Genomic DNA, 24407 nt, shown 5'->3' with positions numbered 1-24407 from the left:
AGAAAGAAAAGAAAGAACTTTTGAGACATTTTCTGTGCAAAAAGGTGCTTTTTTATAGCACAGGGACAGGACCTATGAGCAGAAAGAGGTGTGCTTCTGCTGTGTGAAGCTGGTGGTTCTAAACTTAGTGCTCAAGGGGGAGGGGACATACGGGAGTATTAGATCATAAATGCCTTCTTCAAATTTCTCCTTGTAAGACTACTTTTGCAAGATTTCTCTGGTGCTTATCAATCAGCTCGATATTAATTATGGGTGAGATGTAAATGCAGTCAGTGAGATCCTTTAAGAATGTAGGAGCCAGCACCTGTTTGATCCTTATCAAAGCTATGCAGGCTATAGGTCTGCCTTTTGGCCTGAAGGTAAACATTTTTCTGCTTCTATCCCTCATCAATGATAAATACTATAGGGATGCCTGGGTGGCTCAACCGCCCAGGTCTGCCTTTTGTTCAGGTCATGATCTCAGGGTCCTGGTATCCAGCCCGGGTCAGGCTCCCTGCTCAGTGGGAAGTCTGCTTCTCCCTCTCCCTCTGCCCCTCCACCCTGCTCATACTCTCTCTCTCTCTCCCCCTCTCAAATAAATATTAAAAAAAATGATTAATGCTATACATAATCCCTTAGAGTTTTGTAATATAAAATAATCTACCCTCCCCTGTGGAATTAATACTAATGACATACTATAGGGGACTCAGACTGAAGTTATACCATTGCTTCTTAATCTTTTAAAGTATTACTTATTCTCAGTTACTCAGGCATGAAATAAAAATTAAGCTCATATTACGTGCCAGTGTCTATTATGCTTCCTGGAGATAGTCGCTGACCAGGGGTTACAACTAACAGGAAAACAGATAACAAACTAATTGTGCAGGACAATTTTAAGTAGTGATAAGCACTATTTATGTTTTTCCTCAAATTACATCCTTATAACTCTTCACACATGTTTCTTTGAGTGTAAACCCTCAAATCTCAGCATTGTCAGAGGGACTCTCATTGCTAAGACCCATGGACCCATTCATTTCCTTTTCCCTACTTCTCTTCAGCCTTCTTGAGCTTTCCGTACTCCGTCACTTCAAGCAAGTAATACCTTAAAATGCAGACGGACACCAGGGACCAGCCAATCCACGCCCTCGGCACCGGAATCCCTCTCTCCCTTCCTCCCTCCCTCCCACTGCCGGCCACGCCTCCTACAGACCAGGAAGTTTTTCCCGACGCAGCGCAGGGAAAACCGGAAGCGCTCCCCCGGAAGCCCGGAGCGCCGGCTCCTGCCCGTTGGGTTCCGGGAGACTCCGAGCCGGGGTGGGGAACTGCAGTGCATTCTGGGAAAGTCGCTTGGCCCTCGGCTTTGTTTCCCGCCCGGCAGCAGTGTTTGGTTACCCCAGGTGCGCTGAGGCGCTGCGGTTCCCGGCTTGCGGGCTCTCCTCGGAGGCGCCTCTGCTTTTCACTTCGGCGCTTTCGGCTTGCGCGGGGTTCCTCCGTACGCCCCCCGACGCCGCCAGCATGTCTGGAGTGCGCGCTGTACGGATCAGCATCGAGTCGGCCTGTGAGAAGCAGGTCCAGGAGGTGGGCCTGGATGGCACTGAGACGTACCTGCAGCCGCTGTCCATGTCGCAGAACCTGGCGCGCTTGGCGCAGCGGATCGACTTCAGCCAGGGTTCGGGCTCCGAGGAGGAGGAGGCGGCGGGGGCCGAGGGCGATGCGCAGGACTGGGCAGGAGCCGGGTCCAGCGCGGACCAGGACGATGAGGAAGGTAAGGCCCGTGTGTGCCGCTCGAGTCCGCCGGCGGGTCTGGGGGCCCCGGTACCCGCCCAGGTATTGCGGCTCCGGCTCTCCCGCGCTGAGCGAATGCGGTGCGTGGACGAACTTTGACAACACCCGCGCGGAATAGTGATCGTGCTCACTGGGGTCTTTTCACTCACAGCTGGATAATTTAGGGCGCTGCCTGCCTCTTAATGTTGAGTTGGAGCATTTGAGACACTGTCACTGATGAAGTGTTTAAGCCTGTGATATGGCACACTTGGTTAAGAGGCCTGCGGTTCATATCGCTGCTCTGCCACTTACTGTCCGAGTTACTTTCCTTCCCTGTGCAGTGGGGATGGTGCTAATAACACCTACTGAAAAGAGAGGTCTGTATTGACTGGATTATGAGGTAAGGTCTAAGAGGTCGGCGGGGGCCAAATCACGTCGAGCCAGTAGACCAAGATAAGCATTTGGGTTTTATTGAAAGGACAACTGATAGCTTTTGGAATGATTTAAGTAGACAGGTGAGTGTACGTTAAAAAGAATACTCTGGATCCTATGTAGCGAATGGGTTGCAGGGAACACAAAACTGAAAGGAGGGAGGCTCCTTAGGAGAGAATTGTAGAAACAGTATGAGTGGGTTTTGGATTCTCATAATTGTCGGGGATAAAAAATACAATTCTTGGTTTGGGTATTTGCAACAGGCCCTATGTAAGTAGGAATTTAAAGATGGATTTTCGAGCCAGTGGTGTTAGGACAGTTGGGGGTCCATTTGGGAGTAAAAAATAAATACTGTCTCACACTTCACACTCGGGATTACTTCCACAAGGATTGAAATGCAAATGAAGAGAATAAAGATTGGAAGAAAGTTACAAACATAGAACTTTGGGAGCAGAAGAGACCTTAAGCAAGATAGGAAACCGAAATTATAAAGCCAAAGAGAGAGAGTACGTAAAATTTTAAAGTAATAATGGAAAAAGGTGCCACGAATAAAGTAAAAAAATAAATGGGAGACTGGGAAAAGTATTGGCAGCATGTAGGACAGACAGTGGTTGCTATCCCTGATGTTCAAAGATTCCCTGCAAACGGGGGGAAAAGACAGCTCACTGGAAAAATAGCCTGAAGGTATAATAAACAGCTGTCAGAAAAAGACATCAGATCTTACTAGTAGGGAGAGGCAAATTAAAACATCATTAAAACACTATTCTCGCGCATACCATTAGCAGCAGCTTAGAAAACTTAACATCCAGTGTTGGGAATGTGAATTGGTAAAACGTTTTTGGAAGACAGTTTAGCAGTTCAGTATGTGTCAGAAGTGTTAAATGTGCAACTCCTTTGACCCACTAAATCACAGCTAGGGATACAGCCTACGGAAAAAGTTATGCATGTACGCAGATGGGTGTGCAACGTGTTTACCACTACTAGCATTAGTGAAACCAACGCACATGTCCATTAAGTAGGAATGGTTAAACTTACTGTACATCCGCGCTCCAGAATGTCAAACAGTGTTAAAAGAAGGAAATAGACCTATACGTGCTGACATGGAAGTATCTCTAGGATATAATAATTGGAGAAAAAAGCAAGTAATAGAAAGATGGAAGTAAATGTATGTAAATGCATTGAAAAGCATTTGAATGGATATGCCCCAACTGTTAATTTTGATTACCTCTCAGGAGAGGAGAGAATTAGGGGTGGGGAATAAAGGAAAACTTTTATTACTTTTTTACTCTATAACTCTATCTGAACTCTATGCAGTGAGCTTGTTTTGGTGAAATTTAACGAAATTATTTAAGAGGTTGGAAGGCATGTTAACGTTGTTTAATATCTGAATGCTGCCATTATAGGTCATTTTTATTTTTGCACTTTAATGTATTTTGGAAATGCTCTCCAATTATTCAAGTTTTAAAAGCTGGAAGAAAAAGGTTATTTGCATACATTAAAAAAATACTGAAATGCCTGCCTATAGTGTTGGAATGTTAGATTTAAGCTCTGTGGAAATTAGATACCATGTTTGTTTTGCCACTGTAGGAATGCTAACTTAAATATCTACAGAGATTCAAGAAAGGGTGGACAGAATGGGATAAAACAAGAAATGGTTTGAAATAAGTCATCGTTTCTTCTTTTAGTACTTGTAACATCTAAATGAGATTTGTCTTCTACTCGGTATAACTCATACCTGTGAATTTCTTTTTTTCTTTCTCTTTTTAGGGTTGGTAAAATTTCAACCTTCCCTTTGGCCTTGGGACTCCGTGAGGAACAATTTGAGAAGTGCCCTGACAGAGATGTGCGTTCTCTATGATGTCCTCAGTATTGTTAGGGATAAGAAATTTATGACTCTTGATCCGGTCTCTCAGGATGCACTTCCTCCAAAACAGGTATGTGTGGACTTCGGTTGAATAATGGTACCATTTTATTAAGTCCCGGGACCACTTCTCAGGCTATGTGCCTGCTGTCTCCTTTACCTTTCTGCAAAATTAAGTTCAGATGAAAATTTAAAGACAAAATGGTTCAAAACAAAGGCATAAAACACATCTTTATTTATTATTTTATTAATGACCCTGTGACCCTCAGAAGAGTTAAGTTTCATTAATAATGTAATACTTTAAAGTATCCCAGATCTTTTTTTTTTTTTTTTAAGATTTATTTATTTATTTTAGAGTGAGAGATTGAGAGCAGGAGCTTGGGGAGGAGCAGAGGGAGAGGGACAAGCAGACTCTGTGCTGAGCGTGGAGCCCGTAGTGGGGCTTGATCTCCACACCCTGAGATTATGACCTGAGCCGAAACTTAAGAGTCGGCTGCCCAACTGACTGAGCCACCCAGGTGCCCCTAAAGTTTCCCAGTTCTTAACAAATTCTTATAGCCTGGATCATTGATCTGTAGTGTATTACACAAAAACGTGATGGTAAAATGGCTTTGGAGTCGGACTGACCTGGATTCAAATCCTGCCTCTGCCCTCATTAGCTCTGGATCCTTCAACAAGTGATTTTCTCGAAGTCTCAGCTTTCCCCTTCAACCTCTTTTTGGGGCCTGGTTAGAAAAATTAGGCCAAATTATGGAAGCTACTGAAAGCTAGGTACAATTGTTGAAGTTTGATGAAGAGTATGTTCAGTGTTTGAACATTAGAAGATGAAAGACAACAGAAGGATGAATTGGTGCATGAAGAGCCTAAAAGCAGGGAGGCCCCTTAGGAGGTTCTTGAGGAAAACAAGCGTCAGGTCCATGACCAGGTTAGTGGCAAGGAAAGGAAGTAATGGTTGTTTTTACCCTTTTGTAAAGTGAAGTGAACTGGATATAATTACTCATGTGGTAATAGTTTCAGGGTCTAGAAACATTGTGCTGGAAGACTTCTTAGAGACCATTCAGTCTGGTTCTTTCGTTTTATGGAGAGAGAACTAAGGCCCAGAGAGATGCGTGACGTGTTCAGAAGCAGTAAAGCCAGTGATTAGACAGCAAAGCCAGGAACTCTAGCACCTTATTCCTGGCCCACAGCCTTTGCCACCTTCCTGTGGTCTTCCCACCCAGGAGTCTCCAGTAATTTTCTGAGCTCTCCAAAAACTTAGAATTAGGTCCCCCAATATGGTCAAAAGATTATTGTGACATTTGATGAGACTTGGTGATTTTGACTCACACAATCAGAAGACTTTCTTACATTAAATTTGTCTTTTTAGAAGTGTATCTGGTGACTAGAGCACACAAATTGGTGGTGATTATGGATATTTATGTATGTATATATAATGTATAAATTGTGAATTCTCAGCAGTTTTCCAAAAATCAGCCTTTGGTGAAGTGCATTAATTTTAACGCTGTGTGGCTTCAGTCTGTATTCCAAAGGCACATCAGTAGCTTGCCGTAATATAAGATAATTCTACAGCTGTACTCATGGGGATCATTTATTTGTTCCAGAAATCAAGCATTATGTGCCGTGCATTGTTCTAGGGTCTATGGAATAGTAGGTTTTACCATCTTGTGGATGCCCTTCAAGCAGGGATTATAGACTTCCGGCAGAAGAATAATGAGTGCCACAAAAGGGTGTGCACATGGTGGGGGGGTGGGCGTGCGCACCACGTGAGAAGGGAACCGCATCTAAGCTGGGCAGAGTTGGTGTAAGTTCTGATTTGTAGTCCAGTGTGGTGTTTGTGGTTTAACATAAGTTTATTTGAGTTGACCAGAGAAATAAGGTTATTTTTCAAAAAACAGCATTATCTGCTTTTCTTTAATTTCTCAATTTTCTCTTGAGTAGGTATTTTATTATTAAGAGAACGTTGAAATCATTTAAAAATACAGAACTACACTATTGTTTTTGATAGAATCCGCAGACACTGCAGTTGATATCTAAAAAGAAGTCGCTCGCTGGAGCAGCACAGATCCTGTTGAAGGGGGCAGAAAGACTGACCAAATCAGTCACTGAAAACCAAGAAAATAAGCTGCAAAGAGACTTCAACTCTGAGCTTTTGAGATTACGGCAACACTGGAAACTCAGAAAAGTTGGGGATAAAATTCTTGGAGATCTGAGCTACAGAAGTGCAGGTATAGATCACTGTTAAAAACTATGCTTTTAAACTATAGTTTGTCAAAAAACTATACAGGAGTAACTGTAATGTTGTATATTCTATAATATATTACTTCTCAGTTATATGTTACTTTTTGAAGTTTTAATTTCTGTACATATAAACCTGATAAGCTAAAATTACTTTTATCATAGCCTTATATAAATATACTTACATAATTGAATCTAAGCTATTTACTTAGGTACCTTTAGGTACGTTTAGCAGAAAGCTTATTTATTTATTTATTTATTTACTTACTTACTTACTTACTTACTTATTTTTAGTTTTATTTATTTGAGATAGTGAGTGAAAGAGAGCATGAGCAGGGGGGTGGGGTAAAGGGAGAGGGAGAACCAGACTCCCTGCTGAGCAGGGAATCCGATGTGGAGCTTGATCCCAGGACCCTGAGATAATGACCTGAGCTGAAGGCAGACGCTTAACAGACTGAGCCACCCAGGCACCCCATATTTACTTATTTATTTTTGTACTGATTTTTTTTCCAAATTTTTATTTAAATTCTACTTAGTTAACATACAGTACAATATTGGTTTCAGGAGTAGAATTCAGTGATTCATCACTAACATATATCACCCAGTGCTCATCATAACAAGTGCCCTCAGTACCCATCACCTACCTAGTCCATCCCCCACTCATCTCCCTCATCAACCCTCTATCATTAAGAGTCTCTTATGGTTTGTTTCCCCCCCTCTTTTTTTCCCCCCTGTCCTATATGTTCACCTGTTTTGTTTCTTGAATTTCACATATGAGTGCAATCCTATGGTATTTGTCTTTCTCTGACCAGCTTATTTTGCTTAGCATAACGCACTCTAGTTCCATCCATGTCATTGCAAATGGCAAGATTTCATTCTTTTTGGTAGCTGAATAATATTCTGTTATACACACATGCACACACACACACATCTTTATCCATTCATCAGTTGATGAACATTTGGGCTTTTTCCATGGTTTGACTGTTGTTGATAATGCTGCTGTAATATCAGGGTGCATGTACCCCTTCAGATCTGTATTTTTGTATATCCTTTGGGTAAATATCTAGTAGTACAATAGCTGGATCATAGGGTAGTTTTATTTTTAACTTCTTGAGGAACCTCTATACTGTTTTCCAGAGTGGCTACACCAGTTTGCATTCCCACCAACAGTGTAAGAGTGTTCCTCTTTCTCTGCATCCTTGCCAACACCCCTTGTTTCCTGTGTTGTTAATTTTAGCCATTCTGACAGGTGTGAGGTGGTATCTCATTGTGGTTTTGATTTGTATTTTCCTGATGATGAGTGATATTGAGCATCTTTTCATGTGTCTGTTGGCCATCTGGATGTCTTCTTTGGAAAAACGTCTGTTCATGTCTTCTGTCTGTTTCTTAACTGGATTATTTATTTTTTGGGTGTTGAGTTTTATAAATTCTTTATAAATTTTGAAAACTAACCCTTTATCAGATATGTCATTTGCAAATATCTTCTCCCATTCCGTTGGTTGCCTTTTAATTTTGTTGATTGTCCCCCTCACTGTGCAGGAGCTTTTTATCTTGATGAAGTCCTCATAGTTCGTTTTTGTTTTTGTCGTAGTTGACCATAGAGTTGTGGGTCTGTTTCTGGATTTTCTATTCTGTTGATCTCTGTGCCTGTTTCTCTGCCAGTACCATACTATCTTGATGACTACAGCTTTTAATACAGCTTGAAGTCTGGAATCATGATGTCTCCAGCTTTGATTTTCTTTTTCAGGGTTGCTTTGGCTATGTGGGGTGTTTCGGGGTTCCATACAAATTTTAGGATTGTTTATTCTAGTTCTTTGAAAATTGCTGGTGGTGTTTTTGATAGGGATTGGATTAAATGTGTAGATTGCTTTGGGTAGTATAGACATTTTAACAATGTTTGTTCTTCCAATCCGTGAGCATGGAATGTTTTTCCATTACTTTGTGTCCTTTTCAGTTTCTTTCATAAGTGTTCTATGGCTTTCAGACTACAGATCATTTACCTCTGGTTAGGTTTATTCCGAGGTATCTTATTTTCAGTGCAATGGTAAATAGGATCGATTCCTTGATCTCTTTTTCTGTTGCTTCATTATTGGTGTGTAGAAGTACAGCAGATTTCTGTATGTTGATTTTGTATCCTATGACTTCACTGAATTCATGTATGAGTACTAACAATTTTTTGGTGGGATCTTTCAGGTTTTCTAAATAGAGTATTATGTTGTCTGTGAATAGTGAAAGTTTGACTTCTTCCTTGCTGATTTGGATACCTTTTGTTGCTTTTTATTGTCTGATTGCTGAGGCTAGGACTTCCAGTACTGTGTTAAATAGTAATGATGAGAGTGAACATCGGTGTCTTGTTCCTGACGGTAGAGGAAAAGCTCTCAGTGTTTCCCCATTGTGGGTTATAGTAGCTGTGGGTCTTTCTTATGTGGCCTTTGTGACATTGAGGTATATTTCCCTCTATCCCTCCTTTGTTGAGGGTTTTTATCTAGAATAGATGCTGTATTTTGTCAAATGCTTTTTCTGCATCTATGAAGAGGATCTTATCCTTTCTTTTATTGATGTGGTATATCATGTTGATTGATTTGCGAATATTGAACCACCCCTGCAGCCCAGAGTAAATCCCACTTGATCATGGTGAATAATGGTACATTTAGCAGAAAGTCTACAGATTGAGTTTATATGTTAACACGCCCTGAACCATAAGTGACATTTAAGTCAGAGACTAAATGTCTTCTCAATTAGAATCTTACATGTAACCCTTAAAATCTAAGCATAAAAGGAAAAAAAAGAAATATTTTCATTCTGCCTTATTCTTTTTTTCTCCCCTAAGTCATCTCAGCTGTTTTCACATCCTAGGCAAAGAGAGAAGGCAGTGAAAACACTTTGCCTTCTTTTTTTCCCATACAGGCAATGCTATAGGAATATATTTTGTTGGCATATACCAAAATTTTATGATCTTGAATTCACATCTTTTTGTATAAGTTCTTTGTTGTTGAGCTATGATTATAATAGGTTTCAAGAGTTAATCATGGGAATGTCTTGTAAGCTGCTAAGGGATATTCAGAGAAGCTACACAGTAAATGTTTATAAGATTTACAGCTCAGTAGAATAAAAGCTTTGAATGTCAAGGGACAAAGCAAGGAGCCCTGGCTGTGATCATTGTGATAACAACAGTAGAGTGATATTTTTAAAGGACTCATTTGCCGAAGTAAGCCATTATTGTCCCCCAGTTAATAGCACGCAAGTTGAGTGGTTTAAGTCAATACTGCAGCACTTAAGTGTCTCAGCATTGATGTGAATTGAGGAATTCTGAATTCTGAAGGTAAAAATCCCACTTCAAAGATGATTTCAAGATGACAAAGCCTTTTTTTTTTTTTTTTTTTACATCTTAATGGGTGGTCTGTAGAAGCAGGTGCTTTCTGGTTCTGGACATTGTACGTTCTCTTCAACAAATAGTTATGTGCTAGTACTTTACTCACTTTCTCCTTATGGCAGTGTTACTCATGATTATAAAAGGACTTGATTACATTCTGTTTTGTTTTTGTTTTTGTTTTAAAGATTTTATTTATTTATTTATTTATTTATTGAGAGAGAGACACAGGGAGAGAGACAGCATGAGCAGAAATAGGGGAAGAGGGAGAAGGCGACTCCCCACTGAGCAGGGAGCCTGATGCGGGGCTCGATCCCAGGACCCTAAGATCATGACCTGGGCCAAAGGCAGATGCTTAACTGACTGAGCCACCCAGGCGCCCCTACCGTTTTTAATTGCAAGATCTTGAACGTCTTCCTGTGTTACGAAACAGCAGGTACATATAATACCTGGTCCTCACATAATTCAGCAGCCCAGAACAAGTCACTCAGACTTCGGAGCTACACAAAAAGGCATCACATAAAAATCTAGGGACTGGTTGAAAAAAAGGTGGTATCCTTTTGTTCTTTGGGCTGGATTCAAACACCTTAGTTGCAACCTTATTACAGAGGCTTAGCTCCAGAAGTGTTTAATCTCTAAGGCTTAAATCTGAGGAAGTACTTTCTAGAAGTACATCCACTTTATCAATTTTATGAGCCAAATTCCATTGGGACAAAACAGTTTGATGGCCCATGGAGTTCGTAGTATAATGATACCATTAGACCAAGGAGTCTTTTTTTTTTTTTAAAGGTAAAAAACTTTTTTTTCCTGCTTCCTTTCTTCCCTTTGCTTACTACCCTTCCCCTATCCCCCCCAAAACACATTTCAGGTGGGAGTTTAATTTATGATTTAGTGATGTCATATGCAGTGAAATATTATTATATACTTAATATATGTTAAATTAATATGTTAATTGATTCTTATTTTCCTATTTTTAATATACCCCATTAGGATCTCTCTTTCCCCATCATGGTACATTTGAAGTAATAAAAAATACAGATATTGATCTGGATAAAAAGATACCTGAAGATTACTGTCCCCTTGATGTTCAAATTCCTAGCGATTTGGAGGGGTCTGCCTATATCAAGGTATTTGTCAAGTATTTTAAGTAATTTCTTATGACTTCGCCCAGAAGTTAATTTGCTAACACCTTTTCATGTTTTTGTTGTCCCATAGGTTTCAATTCAGAAACAGGCTCCAGATATAGGTGATCTGGGCACAGTCAACCTCTTCAAACGACCTTTGCCCAAATCCAAACCAGGTGTAGTGTTCTATCCTCTAACTTCTGGTTCTGTCTGAGCTCACATTCCCAAATAAACTAGTGATAAATGTAGAGAGGAAGCTAGGTACTTTGGAGTAATGAATTGAAAATTCATTATTTATAATCTGTTCATTAACCATTAATGAATAGCGGTACAATCTTCACCAGTTTTCTCTGTGTGAAAGAAAGGAAAATTTTTGTATTTTGGAAAGGATTTGCTCTAATATAGTGTTTTCTGAACTTTTGTTATATGTATCCAGATCACCATTTAAACTAACTCATGCATAATATAGTTAGATAATTGATTTATACATATGTCCCCTGTCTTTCAGGTTCCCCGCATTGGCAGACGAAATTAGAAGCAGCACAAAATGTTCTGTTGTGTAAAGAAATTTTTGCACAGCTCTCTCGGGAAGCTGTTCAAATTAAGTCACAGATCCCTCACATTGTGGTGAAAAATCAGATTATCTCTCAGCCCTTTCCAAGTAAGAGCAGCCAGCCCTTTCGAGTTTATAAACAGGACTTTGTGGTTTGGGGAACAGGACAGAGGAGGGTAACTACATATTTGGTTGTGTTGGGGGAACAGTAAGAGCAAAGGGGTGACCTGATATCCGTGATATGGTAGTTCATAGAGCATACAGGACAAAGCACATTGCTAATTCTATCGTGTGTCCTAAATAGTGGGACTCCTGGATTTTAAACAGTATATGTTAAACATTTGTACTGGCAGTGCTGTTATTCAGCAACGATGGTTTTGAGGCTCCTGTGCTAACACCATTTGTGGAGGATTTTTCAGGGACCCTGTCTTACTGTCTCAATGAGATGTCAGACAGCGGTTATTGAATACCCATAATACTCCTATATTTGTGGAAATTGGGATTTTAATTACATTACTCAAGAGCAGTCAGACCTGCCCTGGAGATCAGTCTATAGTTAGCTGTGCTCTTGTTTATTTATATAAATTCTGAGATGTATCTTCTTGGGTCTTGTCAAAGGAATGGGTTTTTAGAAGTGAAAAATTCCATTCTGGTTTTCATGGCAGCAAGGAAGGGTATCTGTCTTCTCGTCAGCAAGACCAGATACCAACTCTGTGTTCTTTTGTTTTTCTCAAAAATGGTGTTGTGTTTTGTTTTGCTTTTTTTAATCTAAAGGCAAGAAGAAACTAATTAGTCAATATACAGCTTTTGTTCACCTGTCTTTAACCACAGCTTAAGGTCAACAGCCACATTGTAGGTCAATAGAATTTGAATTGTTGACATAAGTAATAGTTTATTATACTCATGAATAGTCATTTTGGTCTGAAAATGTTAATCATGAAGCCTAATCTTCAAGTTTAGAATGGATCTTTTGAGAATGGGCTGTGATTATACTTTATGAAGACAGTTGTGCTTTTCCATGTCTTAGGTGATTTGCATCTGTCCTACTTCTTTTTATAAATAGGCTTGCAGTTATTGATTTCTTTGTGCCATTCCTCAAATGATAAGAAATCCCAAAAATCTGCTACTGAGAAGCAAAGTCCGGAGGACCATCTTTATGTCTTAGAGCATAATTTGCATCTACTAATTAGAGAGGTAATGAGAGAAATGTTTCTTCTTGCATTGTGGTAAGCGTGTCCGGTGCAGTGAATGTGCACAAGCTCTTCTCTGTGACATTCACTGTCTGTGATGTGAAAGATCCTTGCTCTATGCTGGGGGAATAACACAGATAATCAGGATTATCAGTCTCTGTTCCCAAGCATAGCTAGTAGTGGTAGAAATATACTGCAAGTTATGTATAGGCACGTAAGAAAAGCATGCAGGGTGCAGAGGAACGAGTGAGTCTGATTGTGTGATGGGGAAGATGTCTTGCCAGAACCTGTGAACAGGACAGGAGTTATTTCAGGACATATTCTACTTACAGGTTATCTAGAACTGTGTTTCCAGAATGCTGGTTCACAGGTTAGGCTAATTTCAAAAGAATCCCCTGAGAAACTTAATAGAAGTATGTATTCCAGCCTCCCCTGCCTTTAAGATGTAAGTATTAGTTGTTTTTAAAAAAAAAAAAAATTTTTTTAATGTGTAACTTTATGGTGACAGATGTTAGCTAGACTTGTTATGAATCATTTTACCATGTATACAAACATCAAGTCATGATGTTTTGTGCCTTAAACTCATACAAGTTAGATGTCAATTATACTTCAATACAAAAAGTAATAAAAAGTGGCTGTTCTTGTTACAGTTTCATAAACAGACCTTGAGTTCCATCATGATGCCTCATCCAGCAAGTGCGCCTTTTGGTCACAAGAGAATGAGACTTTCAGGTCCTCAAGCTTTTGATAAAAATGAAATTAATTCACTACAATCCAGTGAAGGGCTTCTAGAAAAAATAATTAAACAAGCAAAGCATATTTTCCTGAGGAGCAGGTAAGGATGAACAAAGTAACTGTTTTTCTTGGAAACTGCAGTCCTTTTCCTTTATTAGTTACCTTACACACATTATTTTGGCATGCGGTAACCTTCTTTTCCAGGAAGAGGAGGGTGGCTGCAGGGTGAGCGTTTGCAGCTGGGGATGCTCCTGTCAGGTTTAGGGAAGACTGAGCTCCAGGGCCCATGTCACTTTCGAGATGGTTTCTAATACAGGCCACAGTTTTGAAAGATACCTCACTAGGAACGTGCCCTAGAAGTCCTCCCCTTCTTTAGTGACCATCTACCAGAAACCGCTTCTGGAACTGATTTTAATCTGTTCTCGAAGCTTTCCCTATTTTTTGGCTGTCCCACTTTTTAAGACTTTAGAAGGCACTTTCCCATATCTTGACTTATCTAGCTCTTCTCTGGCATAGGTGGTATGAGCCCATTTTCACTGATGAGAAGGTTGAGGCCTAGAGAAGTTACGTAGCCCTGAAGAGTAGCAAAATCAGGATCTACACCCAGGTCTGTGTAGCTCCCAAGCTCTTCTCACGTCTGTACACGTTATTTACAAAGAACTTAGCATGACTGGGCCTCAGTGTATCTTTTTCAAGTGCTAGAGGTGCTCTTATATTTTATTTTTGGTCCTTGGTGAAGAGGGCTGTGTGTACTTCATTCAGAATTGTGCCTTGCTAGAACTGTAGACTTTCAAGTGTGGGCTCACTCTGCTGTGGGTGATAGTTTATTTTTGATTTCCAGTTTTTCCCCGCGAACACAAGTCATGGATTAATGGCACATTAGTTTGTAGTCTTCAAGTGGAAACTTACGTCTGCAGCTTTTAGTAAAATGAATTAGGAAAACATGTTGGAGAAGACAGCATGATGCATTTGGGGTAAAAAAATTTGTCTAAGCCAGGCTCAGTCACGTGCTAACTAACTTTGGTTTCATGTCTGTGGCCCTGCACCTGTTTCTCTGTCAATTAGGGATACAGGAGTCTAGTCTTAGGATCAAATTAAATATGCAGAAGTTCCTTATAAACAATCAAGTATGGTAGGTTACTATTGTTACTTTCACTGGTGCATTTCAATTATAGGAACGTTTTACCAAAAGTTAGGGGCATGGAAGTAGCTATTTTTAGAACCATTATACATTTCAGAGTATTAGCGACAGCCTTGGAAGCAGCAAAGCTTGTAAAATGTTCCCGTTTTCCCCAGTTATAAAAATAATGTTCCAAGGTATCAGCCTCGTCTGTATAAATACCATACGTAGCAAGACCAACTATTAACATGCTCGTGTTTTTGATGTATGTGCGGCAGGGTGTGTGTATCTTTTAAAAAAAAATATCTGGAATCATAAAACTTTATGTCCTGCCTTCACTTAATATTACAATTTTTTTCATCTTTCATTAAATGTTTTTGAGAGATATTTTAATAGCTACGTAATATCCCATTATGTGAATATTCCCTGATTTCTTTTACGAATTCTCAATTGCCAGATACTTTTTATTTCTAGTTTGTTGAAACAATACTAAGATGAATGCTTTGCTATACATACCCATCTGCTGTAGGAATTTTTGAAGCCCTGTCAAGGAGACAGGTCACGAAAAAGGAAGAGACAGTTAAGGGATTGAAGGAAACCAGCACCAGAGCAGAAGCAGTAAAAGAGCAAACCCCAAGCCCATTTATGTAAATGCCCCTTGTCCTCAGTGGCTGTTTACATTTCTTCTGGCTTTTTCCTTCTCTTCCCAATCAAGTACTAGAATTAGAAAACTGGAAACCAGGACCTCCAATAGTTTGGTTAACTTTCATGATTTATGTTTTTTCTGGGCAGTGGCTGTTGATTAGTGTGTGTAAAAAGGAAGGATTACAGGCTCTAGGGTTGCACCCCCAGGTTTTCGGCCCTGGAGTTAGGCTCCTGGTTTTGCGCCCCAGCTCACGGTTCTGTAACCTTAGGCACATTACTGAACATTGCTAGACTGAAAAATAGGGATAATAGTGGTATATACTTGACAGGGTCATTAATGAGATGATGTGATAGGGCTCATGGAAGCACTTACTCCAGTCCTTCGTGTGTCACGAGTACTTGAATCCTGTCTCTCATGTGTGCATATCATAGTTAACTTCATTGGAGTGTAAGGTTTTCGTCGTGCAGAAAGTCTCCCGGCTTCTCAGGAAAATGGTTCTCATTCCGTGACAGGAGTGGGCCTCAGCTATGGGTGTGTCCCGTGTTACCGGGGACCAAGGACTGTCATCTGTGAGTGATTCATATTCTTCCTAGAGCTGAGGTTTATACTCTAGGAGTACCCTTCTTCCTTGTGTTCTGAGAAACCTTCCTGAGAGCACACAAATTGGAGTTCAGGGCGAGTAAGCCCATGTGTCAGTACGTGTCGTAGTGTGGCGCTGAGCCCCTCACCCCATCTGACCTTTTTCTTTCTTCTTTTTTTTCTTTTTTAAAGAAAAGTCTTTGCTTTTCAAGTGTGGTACTTTCGAAAATTAGTCATCTCGTTTTCACGTAGCCATAACATTGATAAGTGATTTATAATCTTACTATTTTATGTGGTGACTTATTTAAAATGTCAACTTCTTTTCTTTAAAAGAACTGCTGCGACCATTGACAGCTTAGCAAGTCGCATTGAGGACCCTCAGATACAGGCTCACTGGTCAAATATTAATGATGTTTATGAATCTAGTGTGAAGGTTTTAATCACATCACAAGGTTATGAACAGATATGCAAGTAAGTGTCAAAAATAAGTTACCCATTTAAAATGTTAAGTTGTTTCTATGTGTTGATGTTTGTTGAGTGATTACATCGAGATTTTGGGATATTGTTTGCTACGGTGGCATAACATTCTGGTGAAGTACAGCAACTGTAGAGTGTGTGGATGAGAGGTAAGAATGTCTAAGACAGTCTCCGTTAGGTAAATGTCATGTGTTTGAGTTGTGGTAAAAAAAAAAAAGAACTTCCTCATTGAGGGGGAAGCTACCACACCTCAGACTGATGTGGTGAGTCTGGGGTATTGGAAGTGAGTAGGGCCATTTATATTAGAGCGTATACTCTCCATATTGTGCCTGAAACAGCCTAAGTTTTGTAGCTCCCTCATGGTGTGAGGCTAAATTTAGTCTAATCCAGTTCCTGATTATGCCCTTATAATGCAGCTGACAGCTGTGTCCATAAAGGAGGTGAAATGACTTTTGACCCCACCATTCACAGAGCAGCATTCTTCCTGATGTACATTCACAAATCACAAGCTGATATACAGAAAACAAATTGGTAGCTGCCAGAGGTGGTGGGGGTGGGGGGTGGGTAGGGGGCAAATGGGTAAAGGTGTTCCAAAGGTACAGACTTCCAGTTATAATGGACAAGTTCTGGGATGCAATGTACAGCAGGTGACTATAGTTAATAATACTATGTTGTATATTTGAAAGTAGCTAAGAGAATAGATCTGGAAAGTTCTTCTCACGAGAAGAAAAATGGGTAGCATGTGAGGTGATGGGTGTTCACTGAACTAACTGTGATGGTCATTTCACAATATATACACTTACGAAATCATCATGCTGTACACCTTAAACTAAGCAATGCTATATGTCCGTTCTATCTCAGTAAAACTGGGGTGAATAAATGAAGTTAATAAAATCAGCAAGTAGCCATGAAAGGCATTTTTGGCTTCCATTTGAGCCTCTTGAAAATTGACAACTGGCAGGCTGTAGTTGAGTGCCGTTCCGCAGGTCAGTTGGAGTGAGCCACTAGCAGACATTTATCAAGGTCCATGAGTACCTGTTACATTTCAAACTTCAGTTGCTTATTTCAGGCAGACCTTACTGGTCACAGTGGTCTCTCCAGTGAGCAAAACACACCAGAAGCAAAATCACCACCCCCAGGTGTAGGGGAGTATAATACCCTTAAATGGCTCTTTTTTAATATCAAGGCTTTAAATCACTGTTTTTTAAGAATGAAAAATAGTCAATTAGCCTGATTTAAAAGATTGTATATAAAAGATAAAAGACTGCACAATGGAAATCAGTCTTGCAGCTTCCAGGAAAAGATGGTGAGCTGAAGGTGGATCATGGTTTTCTTCCCCTATACCTGAAGAAACAAGAAAATAATTCGGGTGACTTGGGGTATGGTGGGAGAGTAGCTGTTGAGTAAGATAACACAAGTTTGGCAGGTATTTTAACCGTTAGGGCTGGGTGATGGCACCGTTGACTTCCGTTGTATTACTTTCGCACATATTACTATATATATATACAGAATCTGTGGTACTATAGACTTGGGTGTGTGTTTAAAAATATCCATAATAAAATGTTAAGAGAAAGAGTGAGCTCAAAGGAGTGGGAAGGAAGAAAATTACCAGCACTGAGTTATTTACATTTAGAACTAAGACCAAACAAATGTGAGATTATGGTTATAGGACCCAGGGGTTGTAACCTTCTGTGAAGGGTTACATAGCCTCGACAGCATCAGGAGGGAAAGGAAGTCGCAGAACTCCCCTTTCCTCATCTTTTATAGCTGGGGTCAACTTACGCTACTTAAAGTTGAAAGTAATTCTCTTAAAACTTCCCAGGAGGAAGCATTTTCTCTTTCTCTCTCTTTCTTCCTTTCCCTTTCCCTTTCCCTTTCCCTTTCCCTTCCCCTTCCCCTTTCCTTTCCCTTTTCCTTTCCCTTTTCCTTTTCCTTTCCCTTCCCCTTTCCTTTTCCTTTCCCTTTCCCTTTCCTTTCCCTTTCCCTTTCCCTTTCCCTTTTCCTTTTCCTTTTCCTTTCCCTTTCCCTTCCCCTTTCCCTTTCCCTTTTCCTTTCCTTTCCTTTCCCTTCCCCTTCCCCTTTCCTTTTCCTTTCCCTTTCCCTTTCCTTTCCCTTTCCCTTTCCCTTTCCCTTTCCCTTTTCCTTTTCCTTTTCCTTTTCCTCTTTCAATTTGAGAGAGAGCTTGAGCCAGGGGAAGAGGGACAGAGGGAGAAGCAGACTCCCCACTGAGCACAGAGCCTGATGCAGGGCTCCATCCCAGGACCCCGAGGTCATGACCCACGCCAAAGGCAGATGCTCTAAGGACTGAGCCACCCAGGCACCCCCAGAAGCAAGCATTTAAAACAATTTTCTACCCATCCTTCCAGGAAAGTCTGTGCACTTACAAGCATATATATCCTACTTTTTTCCTGCAATAATGTGTGCCTTAAAATATTGAGACATAATTCACATAACCTAAAATTCACTATTTTATTTTATTTTTATTATTTTTTTAAAGATTTTATTTATTTATTTAACAGAGATAGAGACAGCCAGCGAGAGAGGGAACACAAGCAGGGGGAGTGGGAGAGGAAGAAGCAGGCTCATAGCGGAGGAGCCTGATGTGGGCTCTATCCCATAACGCCAGGATCACGCCCTGAGCCAAAGGCAGACGCTTAACCGCTGTGCCACCCAGGCGCCCCTAAAATTCACTATTTTAAAGTGTACAGTTCAGGGTGCCTGGCTGGTGTAATCAGTAGAGCATGCAACTTTTAGTCTCAGGATCATGAGTTCAAGCCCCAAGTTAGGTATGGAGCCTACTTAAAAAACATAAAAAATGAAAAAACAGTGTACAGTTCAGTGGATTTTAGTATATTCCCTATGTCGTGTAACTGTCATCACGCTCTAATTGCAGAACATTTCCATTTCCCCTAAAAGAAACCCTATACCTATCAATAGTCATTCCCAATTTGTGTGCTTTTCTTTCCCCCCAACTCAGTGGCATTATATTGGAGAATAAGCATTCCTTATCACCATCTCAGATTTACTTCTCTTTTACAGCTTTATTGCATTCATTTTATGTACCACGACTTTTAATTAGCCTTCTGCTGCTCAACATTTTAGTTGGATGCCAGCAAAATAGCTTGTACACGTGCAAGTCTAGCTGTAGGAGAAAGTCCTGCAAGTGTAATTGCTGGGTCAAAAGATAAGGACCTTTAAAACGTTTCTGAATGTTACCAAATTGCTTTTCAGAGTGGCTGCCACAATTACGCTCCTGCCAGTAGTCATCGAAATTTTTAAAATTTGTTTAGATTTAGAAGGGTTTTTTTTGTAAGCCTTCTGAATTCTGTGGTTTTCTTTCAAAGGAACTTGTAAACTTTTACTCAGCCAAAATAACAGTTTTAAGGAGATAATTGCCAAAATATTTCATTCCCAAATGTTTACTGTAAAATAAAGGCTATAAAACAGGTGCTCTCAAATGCAGAAAGACAGAATGCCATTTTTTCTGCATTGTTCATCTAGATGGTTCGATTTGAGGATTTTCACGTTTCTTGTACATATGTTGTATGCTAATGCCAAAAATTTGTGAATTGGTTTGGAAGAATGTTACAGCATGTTATTTTATGAGTTTCTTTGACCTAAGCCAAGTTAATGGTGTACATATTCTGACTTGTTTGATTATTTCAAGAGAGGGCACAGAGTTAACAAATCTTTTCCCTTTCTGTATGAGAATTTGCTCTTTGGTTAATTCTCTAGCTGTTGTCCCCCAGTAGCGTGATAAGAAAGGATGCCATCTCTGTTACTAGGCAACATTGCTTTTGGCAAAAATGATCCCAAACTGGTAAAATGGGTCTGGACTGGAAGGGATTAGAAAAGCTTGATGGGGATGCCTATGGATTTCCCCGGATGGGGTGACTTCCGAGACGGGGCAGCATCTTTTGTGGGGCCCTTGGAAACCCTGCCTATGGAGTTGTTACGAGAACGTGTGGCTCCTGCGGGGAATGAGGTTTCTCAGTGAGGGCACGCGTGCCCAGCGTGGATCTCCGCTCACTGCAGCAAAGGCGGAAGGACGACCCAAGGAGAGGAGCAGCGGATGGTGGTTGGTGGCAAGCTGTGCTTCGTCGTCTGCAGCCTTCTGAGCAGACTGGTGCTCATTGTGGCCTGGGGGAGTCTGGTGGGAGTCTGATGGTTACATTGAACCTAAGAGAACCCCTCTCTCCCGTGGGTGTTAGGGCAGGTTATCCAAATGGGTATTTTCCGTTTCTTTGATGTTAAGGTTTAATGTTTGTGGCACTGTATAAGGTAATTTTGAACATTTCTGATTTTTAGTATGTGTGTCTATAAAGGTCCATCCAGCTGCAGTTGAATATCGGAGTTGAGCAGATCCGAGTTGTACACAGAGATGGAAGAGTAATTACACTGTCTCACCAGGAGCAGGAGCTCCAGGACTTCCTTCTGTCCCAGGTAAGATTGCAGCCGTCTAGGCCTGAGCCTCTTCCTGTCCTAACTGCTTAAAGAACAAAGTAAGAAGTGGTTCAAGTATATTAAATTATAACAAGAAGCCAGTTTTTTCTGCCATTTATTTAATTTCTAGTGCACATTTTACAACTTATGGGTTAACTGAAAATGTTGGTAAACTATCCTAGATTTATTTCCAGTTAGTTTGTATTTAAGATGAAAGACCAGCTCTGAGATTACCAAATTTTTATTTCTCATGTTTGCCAAGGTTTACAACCCCTATGGGACCACATAAAAGTAAAGAAGTATTAACCCCAGAAAACCAGGGAAAGGGGAGATCAGAAAGAAAACTATAGTGACCATTCTCCATAATAGTGGAATATTCTACTTAAGCCCTAAGAAAGAGTTCTTCAGTATTAAGGAGCAGCATGGAAAGTGCTGGGTTCTAGTCCCAGCTCCACCACACATTTGCTTTGTGACACTGGATAAATTTCTGGACCTTTCTGTCCTGTTCTATAAAATTAAGAACAGTATTTTTCATTTGTTCTTCATGGAGTTATGATGATGCAATGAAAAACTGAGTTGTGGGAGAAAGTATAGGTTTAGAAATGCTAATATATCTCTCACAAAATACATATTTATGTTTCACATAAAATTAAAAAAAAATACTAATGCTCTCCATCTTAGAAGTAATAATCTTTTATACTGACTTGCTTCTTTGGTGCCGAGTAAATAAAATGCATTTGTGAGGTATGGCAGCTCTTGGTTGATTACACGTAAAATGACTTTGGTCACCTTAAGCATACATACACAGAAATATATCAGAAGGCTGGTGGGTAGCCCCCGGAATCGATGGGAAGGCTTGCAGATGGGCGGGGATCAAAGGAAGCTACGTGGCGAGAACCACAGCCCAGGCCATGCCATCATTGCCATCCTGACATTCCTGCCTTCCTTGCTAGTGACAGAATGTACTCCAGATGGCCCTGGTGTATCAGTCAGGGTTTTAACAGGAAATAGGTGGCACGCTCAGTCATTTTACTAAGGATTTACAAAAGTGTGGGTGTCGGAGGACACCAGGGAGAGCATGGTGACCTAGTACTAGTAATAACCAGGTAACCAGACCTGGGAGGCTTAGTGGGCACCAGTCCTAGGCCAAAGAGAGAAGGGGCGGGCTTATGGGTACCCTGAAGGAGAGAGTCCTGTGGAACAGGCCACTTGGAGAAAAGCAGTCGCCTTCTGTCACAGGATACAACCTCACAGGGGAGGGGACTGGGAGAATAAATGCCCCGACCTTACTGTCTTCCTCGTCATCCTTCCGGCTCCCATTTCCCGGGTGGCTCCCGATATCGGAACCCAACCCAGAGCCAGCTGATGGAACCGCATGGGTGATCCTCCCTGGGCAGAGTAGGGTGGCGAGTGGATTCGAAGCGCTAACTGGAAGAGACTCACCCTCTGTTACTTTTGATGTTGCTGCACATTCGGTGATCCAGGCGGGAGTCTCCACTCGGCCATGCTGGGGTCCGGTTCCTGTGCTCAAGCTGCCAGCGGACAGGGAAGACGGGTCTCAGGCTGTTTTAGCCTCCGCAGTGGAAGGTGGGATCCTCCCCGGATAGTCACAGAGGAGGATTCCCGTGCTAGGCGGGGAGCACCCCAGCGAAAGTTTACAGTCATGATGTCAGGTTACTGCAAAGTAAACCTCCACGGTGATTATGCATAAAGTTTCCTTCTTCATTCACAGATGTCACAGCACCAGGTGCATGCAGTTCAGCAGCTCGCCAAGGTCATGGGCTGGCAGGTGCTCAGCTTCAGTAATCACGTGGGACTGGGGCCCATAGAGAGCATTGGCAATGCCTCTGCCATCACCGTGGCCTCCCCGAGTGGCGACTATGCTATTTCAGGTACTGGCGCTGCCTTGAATGGGAAGAGATCTTCGGTAGTTTGGCCTTAATGTTCACCTGTACTAGTTAGACATACTTCAGGGTAATTTCTCTCTGCAGTGAGCTCGTAGAGGAGTTGCGCTGAGCATTTATCTGATCACGGCTCTTGAGCAACAGATGATTACTTCTCTTTCTGCTGGTGGTCATAAAAAATGTTTTGTTTGGCGACACATTTTCCTAGGAGCTCTAAAAACTGCCATCAGCACTGTTACTCCTGCAGTTCAGAACCTTGGATGGATAAATGCATTTGGAAAATGTGCTGCTGCAAAGAGGCAGGAGTCACATCTGACCCCAAAGATGTAAAGGGGTGGGGCAGAGAGGAGAGGTGGTTCTGAAGCACCCGCTCTGAGTAGGGCACTTTAATGAACACGCGTATTATCTAGTTGAAAATGATATTCGGAGTACTTATGGCTTTAGTGTGGTCTTTTCTAATACCTGCTCTAAATATTTGAAAGAGTAATTAGAAGGTTTCCCCCTAGAACCACAGCATGTGAATCTGCAGGCTTGGTCATTGCTAGGTCTTGATTGATAACAGTTTCAGAATGCCCATTTTTCTTTGCTGAGTGATGAAGCCTCATTAAAACCTGACGTTCTGAACTTAGAATGATCTTGTCTTCATCTCTCCCAGGCCTGATTCCGAATGTTTGAGTTTCATTATATATTAGGTGGGTGTCAGATGTTTTAGAAAAAAATAAATTGGTTTTCTGAAAATAGATAGGACATTTGACTTTCCTAAGCCAGAATTCATGTTGCCGCATTTTTATGGTAGAAACAGGAATTCATGAATATTTATACCAGCCTAGTATGTATAAACAAGCTTTTTGGGGTTTTGTGGGAGAGGCGGGTAGCATATTAAAACTGACAAGCACTTTTAAACAAGAGCTTTCAAGTTGGTGGACAAGGTTTTTGTATTCGTGGTAGAATGAAATTGTGGGACCCTTGTTTTCTAGCTTGGAAATTGTATTAATACTTTGGTTTTGCTCCACAGTTCGTAATGGCCCTGAAAGTGGCAGCAAGATCATGGTTCAGTTTCCCCGTAACCAGTGTAAAGATCTTCCGAAAAGTGATGTTTTACAGGATAGCAAATGGAATCATCTTCGCGGACCATTCAGAGAAGTTCAGTGGAATAAAATGGAGGGTCGAAACTTTGTTTATAAAATGGAGCTGCTTATGTCTGCACTTAGCCCTTGCCTACTATGATTTTTGTTTCCAGAACAGTTTCTGGATTATTTTTTTCCAAAGAAGTTCCCAGAAACTGACTTGAGAAGATGAACTATAAGCACAAGGAAGAGAAAATTTTCCAAAGGAGAATTGTTTAAGGGGAAAAAAAAAAAAAAAAGCAAATGTTTACCTAGCATTTTGAAACCTTTCACTTTATAAGTGACAAGTGCTTGAAATGCAGACGCTTATGTACAGTTGTAGGGTATATAGTATGGGGGAATGCAAAACAACTTTTTTTATGCAGTTAACTTGAAATGTTACTAATTTATGGGTTTGAATTCAACTTTTTAAATATTCCTTTGATGTTGACATCAAATAAAGCATATGGTTAAAAAGTCCAGATATTCTCAACTCTTAACCTAAATGAGTTGTGTCTTTAACCAACGCGTCTCATTCCACTACTCCTTAACAAGATTGCGTAAGGATATTTAAAGACTTGGGAGTCAGCAGCCTTCCTACAGGAGCACACTCACCCCTAAGCAAGTGGAACAGACGACGCACCTGCAGGGGGAGCCCGTCCTCCTGGCCCTCGCAGAGCTGCTAAAGCGGCCGCTGGTCTCAGCAAATCAAGTCCCTCCTCCTCCAGCTGTGGGCTCCGAATGCCCGCGTCCAACCCTGACCCGTGCTTTGAGAGCTTCCTAGAAGGTGCCGGCTGAAGGCGTACAGGGGCAGAATTATCCTTGGGGCTTCCTAGGGTCCCCTTTTGTTCTCTTCCCCCACGTGAGTGACCCCCGTCCCCATTAGGAC

General features: G+C 41.1%; 1 protein-coding gene across 1 annotated transcript; it reads left to right on the top strand.

Annotated features, from left to right (window-relative positions):
• Positions 1-616: 616 nt before the first annotated feature.
• MED17 (mediator complex subunit 17) lies at positions 617-23787 on the top strand. The gene is made up of 12 exons (XM_045790774.2): positions 617-1744; positions 3943-4109; positions 6042-6261; positions 10632-10768; positions 10857-10941; positions 11274-11426; positions 12382-12512; positions 13159-13343; positions 15922-16059; positions 20391-20508; positions 22241-22400; positions 23428-23787. The coding sequence occupies exons 1-12, from the start codon at positions 1495-1497 to the stop codon at positions 23637-23639; spliced, it is 1956 nt and encodes a 651-aa protein (XP_045646730.1). The 5' UTR covers positions 617-1494; the 3' UTR covers positions 23640-23787.
• The last annotated feature ends 620 nt before the right edge of the window (positions 23788-24407 follow it).

The sequence above is a fragment of the Ursus americanus genome, chromosome 16 (genome assembly GCF_024610735.1).
Source record: "Ursus americanus isolate L20-20 chromosome 16, mUrsAme1.1.p, whole genome shotgun sequence".
NCBI lineage: Eukaryota > Metazoa > Chordata > Mammalia > Carnivora > Ursidae > Ursus > Ursus americanus.
Note: the sequence above shows the minus strand (reverse complement) of the source record. Positions and strands in the feature narration are given on the sequence as shown.